Source organism: Oncorhynchus masou, chromosome 6 (genome assembly GCF_036934945.1).
Source record: "Oncorhynchus masou masou isolate Uvic2021 chromosome 6, UVic_Omas_1.1, whole genome shotgun sequence".
NCBI classification, from domain to species: domain Eukaryota; kingdom Metazoa; phylum Chordata; class Actinopteri; order Salmoniformes; family Salmonidae; genus Oncorhynchus; species Oncorhynchus masou.
Window position 1 is genome coordinate 25,743,113 of NC_088217.1, and position 12,575 is coordinate 25,755,687.

At 48.6% G+C, this 12,575-nt stretch overlaps 1 protein-coding gene across 1 annotated transcript; it reads right to left on the reverse strand.

Annotated features, from left to right (window-relative positions):
- Positions 1–7,592: 7,592 nt before the first annotated feature.
- LOC135541050 (kelch repeat and BTB domain-containing protein 12-like) lies at positions 7,593–12,522 on the reverse strand. Its single transcript, XM_064967184.1, has 6 exons — positions 12,364–12,522; positions 10,759–11,926; positions 10,044–10,314; positions 9,550–9,700; positions 9,117–9,314; positions 7,593–8,671 (listed from the first exon to the last, which is right to left on the reverse strand). The coding sequence occupies exons 2-6, from the start codon at positions 11,823–11,825 to the stop codon at positions 8,502–8,504; spliced, it is 1,857 nt and encodes a 618-aa protein (XP_064823256.1). The 5' UTR covers positions 11,826–11,926; positions 12,364–12,522; the 3' UTR covers positions 7,593–8,501.
- Between the last annotated feature and the right edge of the window lie 53 nt (positions 12,523–12,575).

Below are 12,575 nucleotides of genomic sequence, written 5' to 3' on the forward strand. Positions count from 1 at the left end.
CTTCAGAAGCAGGAGGAGGGAACCGATGCCACCACAGACCAGGAGTAATGGTGGAGGAGTGGGCAGGGGTCAGGACAAGAACCAACAGCCCCTCAAAAATCAAAGGAAGCAGGGAGATGGATCGACTAGCAAGGAGCAGCATGATCCCAAGAGGATGGAAATGGACATTCTCAAACCAGAACCTCAGAAACGACAGCAGGACAAGGAGAAAAGGTCTAACAAAGCCTCAGGAGGCTACCGCAACCCTTTCAGCTTGTGGTCCCAGGACAGTAACAGCTCTGTGTGCGGGGCCACAGAGAACAATGTCAGGCCCGCCTAGGAAGAGACTCCGTCACTACCTGAGCCCCAGGCTGTCTCAGAGAGAAACAGGCTTATGGCAGCAGTTTGACATACTGTGATTCTGATTGATGTCTGATGGGGAATCAGGATGTCAGTGTATGGAGGGAATGAGGAGGGAGTTGTTTGACAAGCTGTTGTATTTGGTTAACCTCATTGTAAAAAAAAACACTTTGTGTTTGAGTGTTTTCAAAAACCTTGAAACGGAAAATGTTAAATAAGTAAGATTAAACCTTTTATAGAAAATAATAAGAGACGCTAATATTTGTGTTTTGTTGATTAATTGTGTGATGAAAGGTCAGAGAATATCTGGCCACACAAAAAGGAGGGGATGAAAAGAGGGAAGCAGTGGGATGAATGGTTGAAAGGAGAGAACTTCATCTATCTTAACTCACTGAGTGGATTATTGCCAACAAAACAGACCAGATATGTAAAAGTCTTATGTTGTCATAGTCAACCACAAGGGCACATGCGTTATATTCTTGACAAATAGCACAAACATATGACATGACAATATCATTTGTATTCCTAATGTTTTGTAAACTCAGTGTATAGTACTGTACAGGGTTTCTACACTTTGTTGGAGAGCGAGGTAGCAGCATTGTTCCTTCCTATTTGAAGTGTTTCCACAAATACATGATTAAGCCTGAGCAAAGACTAAAATTGTACAGTGGCTTGCGAAAAAGTATTCACCCCCCTTGGCATTTCCCTATTTTGTTGCCTTACAACCTGGAATTAAAATAGTTTTTTCAGGGGTTTGTATCATTTGATTTACACAACATGCCTACCACTTTGAAGATGCAAAATATTTTTTATTGTGAAGCAAACAAGAAATAAGACAAAAAACTGAACATGAGCATGCATAACTATTTACCCACCCAAAGTCAATATTTTGTAGAGCCACCTTTTGCAGCAAATACAGCTGCAAGTCTCTTGGGCCATGTCTCTATAAGCTTGGCAAATCTAGCCACTGGGATTTTTGCCCATTCTTCAAGGCAAAACTGCTCCAGCTCCTTCATGTTGGATGGGTTCCGCTGGTGTACCGCAATCTTTAAGTCATACCACGGATTCTCAATTGGATTGAGGTCCGGGCTTTGACTAGGCCATTCCAAGACATTTAAATGTTTCCCCTTAAATCACCCGAGTGTTGCTTTAGCAGTATGTTTAGGGTCATTGTCCTGTTGGAAGGTGAACCTCCGTCCCTGTCTCAAATCTCTGGAAGACTGAAATAGGTTGATCTCAAGAATTTCCCTGTATTTAGCGCCATCCATCATTCCTTCAATTCTGACCAGTTTCCCAGTCCCTGCGGATGAAAAACATTCCCACACCATGATGCTGCCAACACCATGCTTCACTGTGGGGATGGTGTTCTCTGGTTGATGAGAGGTGTTGCATTTTCCTTGATGGACAAAAAGCTACATTTTAGTCTCATCTGACCAGAGTAGCTTCTTCCATATGTTTGGGGAGTCTCCCACATGCCTTTTGGCAAACACCAAACCCTGTTTGCTTATTTTTTTCTTTAAGCAAAGGCTTTTTTCTGGTCACTCTTCCGTAAAGCCCAGCTCTTTGGAGTGTACGGCTTAAAGTTGTCCAATGGACAGATACTCCAATCTCCGCTGTAGAGCTTTGCAGCTCCTTCGGGAGTCTCTTTGTTGCCTCTCTGATTAATGCCATCCTTGCCTGGTCCATGAGTTTTGGTGGGCGGCCCACTCTTGGCAGTTTTGTTGTGGTGCCATATTTGTCATGTCTTGTTATGTCTGTTCCTGTCCTTTCTCTTCACTCTGTCTCTCTCTGCTGGTCTTTTTAGGTTACCTTCTCTGTCTCTCATTCTTCAGCTGTTCTACATCTCCCCTAACTAGCTCATTCACTCTTTCACACCTGTTCTCTCTTCCCCCTCTGATTAGGTCTCTATTTCTCTCTCTGTTCCTGCTACTTTCAGTGTCTGATTCTTGTTTGTGTTTTTGATGCCAGAAGCAAGCTGTCGTCTCGTTTGCTTCCACCTTGTCCTATCCTGTCGGAGTCTGCCTGGCAGGTGCATCCTGCACTATACTACGTTCTTTTGTTCCATTGTCAACGTTGGAAGAGGATTTATGCCATTCCTGTTTTTCATTAAAGAACTCTGTTTTCTGTTAAAACCGCTTTTGGGTCTTCACTCAAGTACATAACAGAAGAATCAGACCTAGAATGGACCCAGCGGCTCCGGACCCTTTTCACTCCGCCGTCGAGATCCAGGGAGCGATGCTAGGCAGACACGAGGAGGAATTGTCTGCTGCTCGACATGCCGTTGAGACCCTGGCCGTCCAAGTCTCCGACCTCACAAGACAGGTTCACCAACTCCACCTCGATCCACCGCCCACTTCCAGGGTTTCCGAGTCTCCGGAGCCCAGGATCAACAACCCGCCCTGTTACTCAGGGGAGCCCACTGAGTGCCGCTCATTCCTCACTCAGTGTGATGTGGTGTTCTCTCTCCAGCCCAACACTTACTCCAGGAGCGCAGCCCGCATCGCCTACGTCATTTCTCTCCTCACCGGACGGGCGCGTGAGTGGGGCACGGCAATCTGGGAGGCGAGGGCTGAGTGTATTAACCAGTTTCAGGACTTTAAGGAGGAGATGATACGGGTTTTTGACCGTTCTGTTTTTGGGGAGGAGGCTTCCAGGGCCCTGTCTTCCCTATGTCAGGGGAATCGATCCATAACGGATTATTCTATTGAGTTTCGCACTCTCGCTGCCTCTAGTGACTGGAACGAGCCGGCTTTGCTCGCTCGTTTTCTGGAGGGTCTCCTCGTCGAGGTTAAGGATGAGATCCTCTCCCGGGAGGTTCCTTCCAGTCTGGACTCCTTAATAGCTCTCGCTATTCGCATAGAGCGACGGTTTGATCTTCGTCGCCGAGCACGTGGAAAGGAGTTCGCGTTCTCCGTTGCTCCCCTCTCCACATCACTGCCACCTGCCGCATCACTGCCACCCTCCTCCGCCGGCTCGGATGCTGAGCCTATGCAGCTGGGGGTATCCGCATCTCGGCCAAGGAGAAGGAACGGAGAATCACCAATCGCCTCTGTCTCTACTGCGGCTCCGCTGGTCATTTTGTCACCTCATGTCCAGTAAAAGCCAGAGCTCATCAGTAAGAGGAGGGCTACTGGTGAGCGCAACTACTCAGGCCTCTCCTTCTGGATCACGCACTACCTTTCCGGTCCATCTCCGCTGGCCCGGTTCATCTGCTTCCTGCAGTGCCTTGATAGACTCTGGGGCGGAGGGCTGTTTTATGGACGAGACCTGGGCTCGGGAACATGACATTCCTCTCAGACAGTTAGGGGAGCCAACGGCCTTGTTCGCTTTAGATGGTAGTTCTCTCCCCAAGATTCAGCGTGAGACGCTGCCTTTAACCCTCACTGTCTCTGGTAATCATAGCGAAACCATTTCTTTTTTTAATTTTCGGTTCACCTTTTACACCTGTTGTTTTGGGTCATCCCTGGCTAGTGCGCCATAACCCTTCTATTAATTGGTCTAGTAATACTATCCTATCCTGGAATGTTTCTTGTCATGTGACCTGTTTAATGTCTGCTATCCCTCCTGTTTCCTCTGTCTCTTCTTCACAGGAGGAGCCTGGCGATTTGACAGGGGTGCCGGAGGAGTATCACGATCTGCGCACGGTGTTCAGTCGTTCCAAGGCCACTTCTCTCCCTCCACACCGGTCGTATGACTGTAGTATTGATCTCCTTCCGGGAACTACTCCCCCCCGGGGTAGATTATACTCTCTGTCGGCTCCCGAACGTAAGGCTCTCGAGGATTATTTGTCGGTTTCGCTCGACGCCGGTACCATAGTCTCCTCCTCCTCTCCCGCCGGAGCGGGGTTTTTTTTGTTCAGAAGAAGGACGGGTCCCTGCGTCCATGCGTGGATTATCGAGGGCTGAATGACATAACAGTTAAGAATCGTTATCCGCTTCCTCTTATGTCTTCAGCCTTCGAGATCCTGCAGGGAGCCAGGTTTTTCACCAAATTGGACCTTCGTAACGCCTACCATCTCGTGCGCATCAGGGAGGGGGACGAGTGGAAGACGGCGTTTAACACTCCGTTAGGGCATTTGAATACCGGGTTCTTCCTTTCGGCCTCGTTAACGCTCCAGCTGTCTTTCAGGCACTAGTTAACGACGTCCTGAGAGACATGCTGAACATTTTTGTTTTCGTTTACATGGACGATATCCTGATTTTTTCACCGTCTCTCTCGATTCATGTTCAGCACGTGCGACGCGTCCTCCAGCGCCTTTTGGAGAACTGTCTTTATGTGAAGGCTGAGAAGTGCACTTTTCATGCCGCCTCTGTCCCTTTTCTCGGTTCCGTTATTTCCGCTGAGGGCATTAAGATGGATCCCGCTAAGGTCCAGGCTGTCATTGATTGGCCCGTTCCTAAGTCACGCGTCGAGCTGCAGCGCTTTCTGGGCTTCGCTAATTTCTATCGTCGTTTCATCCGTAATTTCGGTCAGGTGGCAGCTCCCCTCACAGCCCTTACTTCTGTTAAGACGTGCTTTAAGTGGTCCGTTTCCGCCCAGGGAGCTTTTGATCTTCTTAAGAATCGTTTTACATCCGCACCTATTCTTGTTACACCTGACATCTCTAGTCAGTTTGTTGTTGAGGTTGACGCGTCAGAGGTGGGCGTGGGGGCCATTCTTTCTCAGCGCTCTCTCTCTGACGGCAAGGTCCATCCTTGCGCGTTTTTCTCTCATCGCTTATCGCCGTCAGAACGTAACTATGATGTTGGTAATCGCGAACTGCTCGCCATCCGCTTAGCCCTAGGCGAATGGCGACAGTGGTTGGAGGGGGCGACCGTTCCTTTTGTCGTTTGGACTGACCATAGGAACCTTGAGTACATCTGTTCAGCCAAACGACTTAATGCGCGTCAGGCTCGTTGGGCTCTGTTTTTCGCTCGTTTCGAGTTTGTTATTTCTTATCGTCCGGGCTCAAAAACACCAAGCCTGATGCTTTATCTCGTCTCTTCAGTTCTTCTGAGGTCTCCACCGACCCCGAGGGGATTCTCCCTGAAGGGCGTGTTGTCGGGTTGACTGTCTGGGGAATTGAGAGGCAGGTAAAGCAAGCACTCGCTCACACTCCGTCGCCGCGAGCTTGTCCTAGGAACCTTCTGTTCGTTCCCGTTCCTACTCGTCCGGCCGTTCTTCAGTGGGCCCACTCTGCCAAGTTAGCCGGCCACCCCGGCGTTCGGGGTACGCTCGCTTCCATTCGCCAGCGTTTCTGGTGGCCCACTCGGGAACGTGACGCGCGTCGATTTGTCGCCGCTTGTTCAGTCTGCGCGCAGACTAAATCTGGGAACTCTCCTCCTGCCGGCCGTCTCAGACCGCTTCCCATTCCCTCTCGACCGTGGTCTCACATCGCTTTAGATTTCATCACCGGACTGCCTTCATCAGCGGGGAAGACAGTTATTCTTACGGTTGTCGATAGATTCTCTAAGGCGGCTCATTTCATTCCTCTCGCTAAGCTCCCTTCTGCTAAGGAGACGGCTCAGATCATTATCGAGAATGTTTTCCGAATTCATGGCCTTCCGTCTGACGTCGTTTCCGACAGAGGCCCGCAGTTCACGTCTCAATTTTGGAGGGAGTTTTGCCGTTTGATTGGGGCTTCCGTCAGTCTCTCGTCCGGCTTTCATCCCCAGTCTAACGGTCAAGCCGAACGGGCCAATCAGACTGTTGGTCGCATTTTACGCAGTCTTTCTTTTCGTAACCCTGCGTCTTGGTCAGAACAGCTCCCCTGGGCAGAGTACGCCCACAACTCGCTTCCCTCGTCTGCTACCGGTCTATCTCCTTTTCAGAGTAGCCTCGGGTACCAGCCTCCGCTGTTCTCATCTCAGCTCGCCGAGTCCTGCGTCCCCTCCGCTCAGGCTTTTGTCCAGCGTTGCGAGCGCACCTGGAAGGGGGTCAGGTCGGCACTTTGCCGTAATAGGGCGCAGACTGTGAGGGCCGCTAATAAGCGTAGGACCAAGAGTCCTAGATATTGTTGCGGTCAGAGAGTATGGCTCTCCACTCAGAACCTTCCCCTTAAGACAGCTTCTCGCAAGTTGGCCCCGCGGTTCATTGGTCCGTTCCGTATTTCCCAGGTCATTAATCCTGTCGCAGTGCGACTTCTTCTCCCGCTCTATCTTCGTCGCGTTCACCCGGTCTTCCATGTCTCCTGTGTTAAGCCCGTTCTTCGCGCCCCCGCTCGTCCCTCCCCCCATCCTTGTCGAGGGCGCACCCATCTACAGGGTTCGTAAGATTTTGGACATGCGCCCTCGGGGCCGTGGTCATCAGTACCTAGTGGATTGGGAGGGGTACGGTCCTGAGGAGAGGAGTTGGGTTCCCTCTCGGGACGTGCTGGACCGTTCGCTGATCGATGATTTCCTCCGTTGCCGCCAGGTTTCCTCCTCGAGTGCGCCAGGAGGCGCTCGGTGAGTGGGGGGTACTGTCATGTCTTGTTATGTCTGTTCCTGTCCTTTCTCTTCACTCTGTCTCTCTCTGCTGGTCTTTTTAGGTTACCTTCTCTGTCTCTCATTCTTCAGCTGTTCTACATCTCCCCTAACTAGCTCATTCACTCTTTCACACCTGTTCTCTCTTCCCCCTCTGATTAGGTCTCTATTTCTCTCTCTGTTCCTGCTACTTTCAGTGTCTGATTCTTGTTTGTGTTTTTGATGCCAGAAGCAAGCTGTCGTCTCGTTTGCTTCCACCTTGTCCTATCCTGTCGGAGTCTGCCTGGCAGGTGCATCCTGCACTATACTACGTTCTTTTGTTCCATTGTCAACGTTGGAAGAGGATTTATGCCATTCCTGTTTTTCATTAAAGAACTCTGTTTTCTGTTAAAACCGCTTTTGGGTCTTCACTCAAGTACATAACAATATTCTTTACATTTTTTAATAATGGATTTAATGGTGCTCTGTGGAATGATATTTTTAGAACTCAACCCTGATCTGTTCACCACAACTTTGCCCCCGACCTGTTTGGAGAGCTCCTTGGTCTTCATGGTGTCACTTGCTTGTTGGTGCCCCTTGCTTAGTGGTGTTGCAGACTCTGGTGTCTTTCAGAACAGGTTTATATATACTGTGACAGATCATCGTGACACTTAGATTGCACACAGGTGGACTTTGTTTAACTAATTATGTGACTTCTGAAGGTATTTGGTTGCACCAGATCTTATTTAGAGGCTTCGTAGTGTTAGGTTCTTATTTTTCAGAGTAAATAACTCGGACACTAGAGAAGCTTTAACCAAGTTTAATCATTCCCAAAGGTTCTGTACAGCTGTAATCAGACAGCAAAACATTTCAGACATCACAGTTATATACCTGTACATCCTAATTAAGACATTCCCCCTCTCCATCCTTGGTTTATTCCAAGAGAAAGAAGGTAACCAGATACCAACCCTGATTACTTCTTTAAGGGGAACTGACCTCACCCCTCACCTCCTAATCCACAACCCCTCCTTCACCTCATCCACAGATATCCATCTGTCTTCCCTATATCAACACATCGCTCTCCTCTCCTCCATCAAACACATTCCAAAGCCTTCTGGGTTGCTACAGATTATTTCTATTCAAGGCTTCGTCTCTATCATTTATTTAATATCTCAATGTTCAAAGTTTAGCCAATTCCATGCTTTATTTGAATGACAAAAATATAATCTTGAACACAGATGTAAAGAGCAAAAAGCAGTGAATGATTGATTTAAAATCAATTACTAGATTGTGAAGGACCTGTCTATGGTTTACTTTCCAAAATTCTAGAGATCGCATTTTACAACGAGATACAAAATCACAACAATTATATTTACAAGCTGTGCCATAAAACCCACTAAGGTATGATATTCATTGAAGATAGATACAATGTCTACTTCTAAATGTGCAAATCAGTAGTTCATATACAGTTCAAGACAAGTGCAGAGTTAGATTTTGTGCAGTGCCCCACTCAGGTCAGGACTTCAAACACTAACTGTAATGTCACGAGAGATCAAATGCGTCTCAATAAACCAACAAGCATCACCAGGATCAACCAGCACTACTGCATTTTCACTCCTGGCCCACAGCAGCGGAAAGGTCTTGCTCAATATTATCAGCTCTCAGTTTTCAGAAAAAATCGTTATTGCCCAAGCTGCTCTTAGATAAGAATGGATCCTTAGACCTTAGGGTGGGTGGGAGTCACTGAGTTACTAGGTCTGCCGGGGGAGACATGAGCTCCCGGGGATTGAGGCTTGCCACCAAGCAGACGTCGTAGGCATCATGCATCAGAACGCGGCGGGCCACAACGGTCCAGCAGTTCTCCCATGGGTCTAGTTCCAGGATGTCCTTGATTATGTCCTCATGACAGTCTGAGGGACACAGGGATTGGCATAGGCCAGGAATATAATTTTTGTCACTATTAGAATCAGGCATTTTAAAGAGTGGTGTGGCAATCAAATTAAACAGCATTCAGCGACAGTCAACTTGTTTAGGACTTAAAAGGACAGGTAATCGTTTACTCAAACAAGTCCCACGTGATGTCACAGTTTTACGAACAGTGGAAAGTTTAAAAAAAAAGGCACTTGCTGCAGGTGCACGGGAATAATGCAATAACTTCAAAGAAAAGAGAAACCTGCACACTGCTCTTGCTAGTATCACATAATTTTATTGAAGCTTACGTGTTGGCCTTCAAAGCTTTGGCGAAGTCCAAGAGGCTGACACGTAAGCTTCAGTAAAATTAAGTGATACGAGTAAGAGCAGTGTGTGGGTTTCTCATTTTTTATGAACAGTGGAAAGGAAAGTGGGTTTAGTTACCGGCTCCCTTGTTGTATCCGCACACATATAGCTTGCCCCCCACCACTCCGGCGTTGGAGGCATTGCTGCGTAGGGATAGCTGCGGAGAGGGCATAGTGGGCCCATCTCTCCAGAAGTCTCCATCGGGGTTGTAGATCTCCACAGCATCAAGGCAACGACGGGACTGCCCACGATCTACCCCATCACATCCGATGCCCCCTGTTAGAACACAACTGGGTTGTTTTTGTGTACTGAGACATTCACTTCTTGTGTTGTCAGGTACTACTTTCAAAAACTATTAAACTGATCTGTCCAAACATATTATTTATGTTGAGGGGAGTTGAGGTGTTTCTCTAGGAGAAGTGACCATCATCGCCATGACCATCATGAAACTAATGAAATCAATGTGCTGATAAACAAACAGCCTATGTGTTGTTTAACTTTTAAATCTCACCCATCACGTAGATTTCCCCATTGAGCGCCACAGCACTACAGCGGTACTTAGAGTGCTTCATGGGACCCAGCTCTGTCCACTTGTTTGTCTCAGGGTCATACTCCAACAGACGGTTGCTCAAGCGGTCTGGCTCGTCATCCATCCGCCAGGACTGCCATGGGGAGTGACAGGACAGGACAGGTGCAGAGTTTAGAGAAGGACGAGGGGATAGAGAGCAGGCTCACAGTCACACACTGACACAGATAGTGTGTCTCTCTGCTCTCAAGGCCTCACAGCCTCAAGCATAGTGTGTACATGAGTGAGAGACTCCAAAAATACATGGATGTTGTGAGACTGAATTAAACAAATGTGAAATGCCCCTTGGCCAACCTGCCCGCACATTGCACACACGCAGACACAGATGCACACACACACAAACAAAAACATAATACAGAGTAGCATTGACTGACTATTCATCTTACTGTATATCAAACCCCTTCTCTTTAGTCCATTACCTGTGGAGTTCGACCCCCGAGCACGTAGAGACGGTCCTTCAGACGCACCACGCTATGATAGGCCAGTGGCATGGGTAGCGGGGCGGCACTACGCCAGGGCCCACCCTGCAGGGACCAGCGTTCCACACAGTTGGTGATGAGGTACTGGTTCTTCAGCTTCATCTGGCCTCCCAGCAGGTAAATAGTATCACCCAGTGCCCCCAGTGCATATGAGTCTCGGTATTCAGCTGAGCTCAGGTGCTCCCAGGTCCCCTGGGCCTCCACCCTGTACCTGAGGAGGACAACACAGACTAGTCAGGGACAGGGGTTTTAGTCAGACTCTAGCATGCTAAAATAAACACAGGGGTGCTGACCATCATTATCACCTGACCACACATTCTACCTGTCTACATGTAGCAGTCTAAAGTGTCCCCACTTGCACCAGAGAATGTCTAGCATTCACGTGGCACAGACTGGTAAGAAGCTTCAGGGGGGCGGTCACGTGTGCTAGCAAGGCAGAAGCCCTGGGTTCAAGCCTCGTGTGAGCCGAATCAGCAGGAAGTGGTACTCCCTAAGCAAGCAGAGTGACGTTGTTTACATACACACTCCACCTGGCCACAGCACCTTAACAGTATGCCACTGACTGTCACTCTCATCACTGACCAATAGGTTTATTACTGCTGATGATCTCATTCAAACACACTAAACTCATGATACCGTTCTTCCAGATTCCTACCTGAATAGCTCCACATTCCTGTCTGTTTGCCTGGCCATTTTCCTCACTCCTGCCTCCCCAGCCACCACAATCTCATTGCCCTCGGTGACGACCCCGGCACACACGACTCCCAGAACATCTCCGTAGCGCGGGGATGTGATGTAGTAGGTCCGGCCCGTGGAGGGGGCATAGCAGAAGCTGCGTTCTGAATAATTTCCATACCGCGATCGGATTCCTCCGCCCTCATTGCCGATGCAGAGTAGCAGATCTGTGGTCTCCATCCCATATCGGAGCTTCAGTTTCCTGGGAGCCACTGCAGGGTGCATCCCAGTGGCCTCCAGAGCCCCCTCCATCATCTCCAGACACTCTGCATCTGCCAGAAGGGACATATTCCTCTTCATGGCCTCCTTCAGGTAGTCAGGGGCCACCAGGGGGAGGCGCACCTTCCTCAAGAGCTCAGCCAGGTGTCTACTCCGCCCGTCTCCTAGAGTGTCCTGTCTGACCCAGTTCAGCACCACATCCAGGATGGTCTCCTCCCGTGACACGTTGAGGTCGTCGGAGCTCAGCAGCGCCCCCAGCTTATGGGCCTCTAGTTCTAGAATCTCCTCGCTCATACACACCTGAACAAAGTGCGTCCGTAGGTATCTCTGGGCATGGTCGGCTAGCTCCTCGGCTCCAAGGTCGCGGGCATAGTAGTACACCCCGAGGCAGTTGGAAGCGTCCATGTTCTCCCTCATGTGGCTCTGGCAGCGGTTGAATACCTCGTCCATCTGTAGAAGGAAGGCAGCAACGGACACCCCCTGTACATTGGCGTTGTTGAGTGGGAGCTCAGAACAGTACATGTAGTTCAACAATAGACCCAGGCTATCGGCTGGGGTGTCACGCAGAAATACTTCCCTAGTACTGCACTCCCGCAGGCCACAGGTGAACATGACACGGAAGTAAGGGCTGAAGGCTGAGAGGACCACGCGATGGCAGGGGAAGCTGATGTCCTCAGCCACCAGCACCACATCTGTCAGCTTCTCTGTCTCCCTCATCTTCCTCAGCTGGTCCAGAAGACCCAGACTATGTTTAGCTCTCAGATCCATTTGGATCTAATGTCTATTCAACAGTAATAACTTAACTTAGAAAAGAATTACGAAAAATTTAAATAGATTTAAATAAACATCAAAACAAGGAGGTTCTTTATCTGAAAGTATAGAAAGAAGGAAAGAAACACAAGTTCAATCTTGATATGATCAATACCCCAGTACATTGTTTACATTTATGTTGAGTAGAGTTTTGTAATCTAAGTCATTTTGTGAATATTTGTTAGTTAAAAAGACATTCCTTATCTTCAAATTTGTAGTTCTGACCTCGTCAATATAAATCAGTAAGTGTGACCAACATTTCTTACTGGAATTCCAATTTCCCCTATTGACACATACACCACAGCATAACAGTACAGCAACAAAAGCATGTCCATGCCCTGCTTGCCTCTGTGAAACCAGGGATCCATGTTAAACACTAATCAGTATCATCTCCCACTATGCATTATGTTACTAAAGTCTTACGCCCTTTAGTCTTATTAGAGATTATTTTGCCCTTTGATCACACAGTCGTCAAGCCTATTTCATCCTGTCCTACCGGTCCGTGGGAATCCTCTTATTCCAGTAGACCATCAGGTTCCTCAGTCAGCCAGGCTGCAGGCGTTGTTGTTAATGTAGCTGAATGCACCAGGAAGAGTGGTCAGAGAGACAGGGGGCCAAGCTATCCTCTCTGAAACCCAGCACTGTTTACCTTCCCCTTCTCTCGCTTCCCTGCCTGAATGCCCTGTCCTTCTGAGCTGAGCAACACAC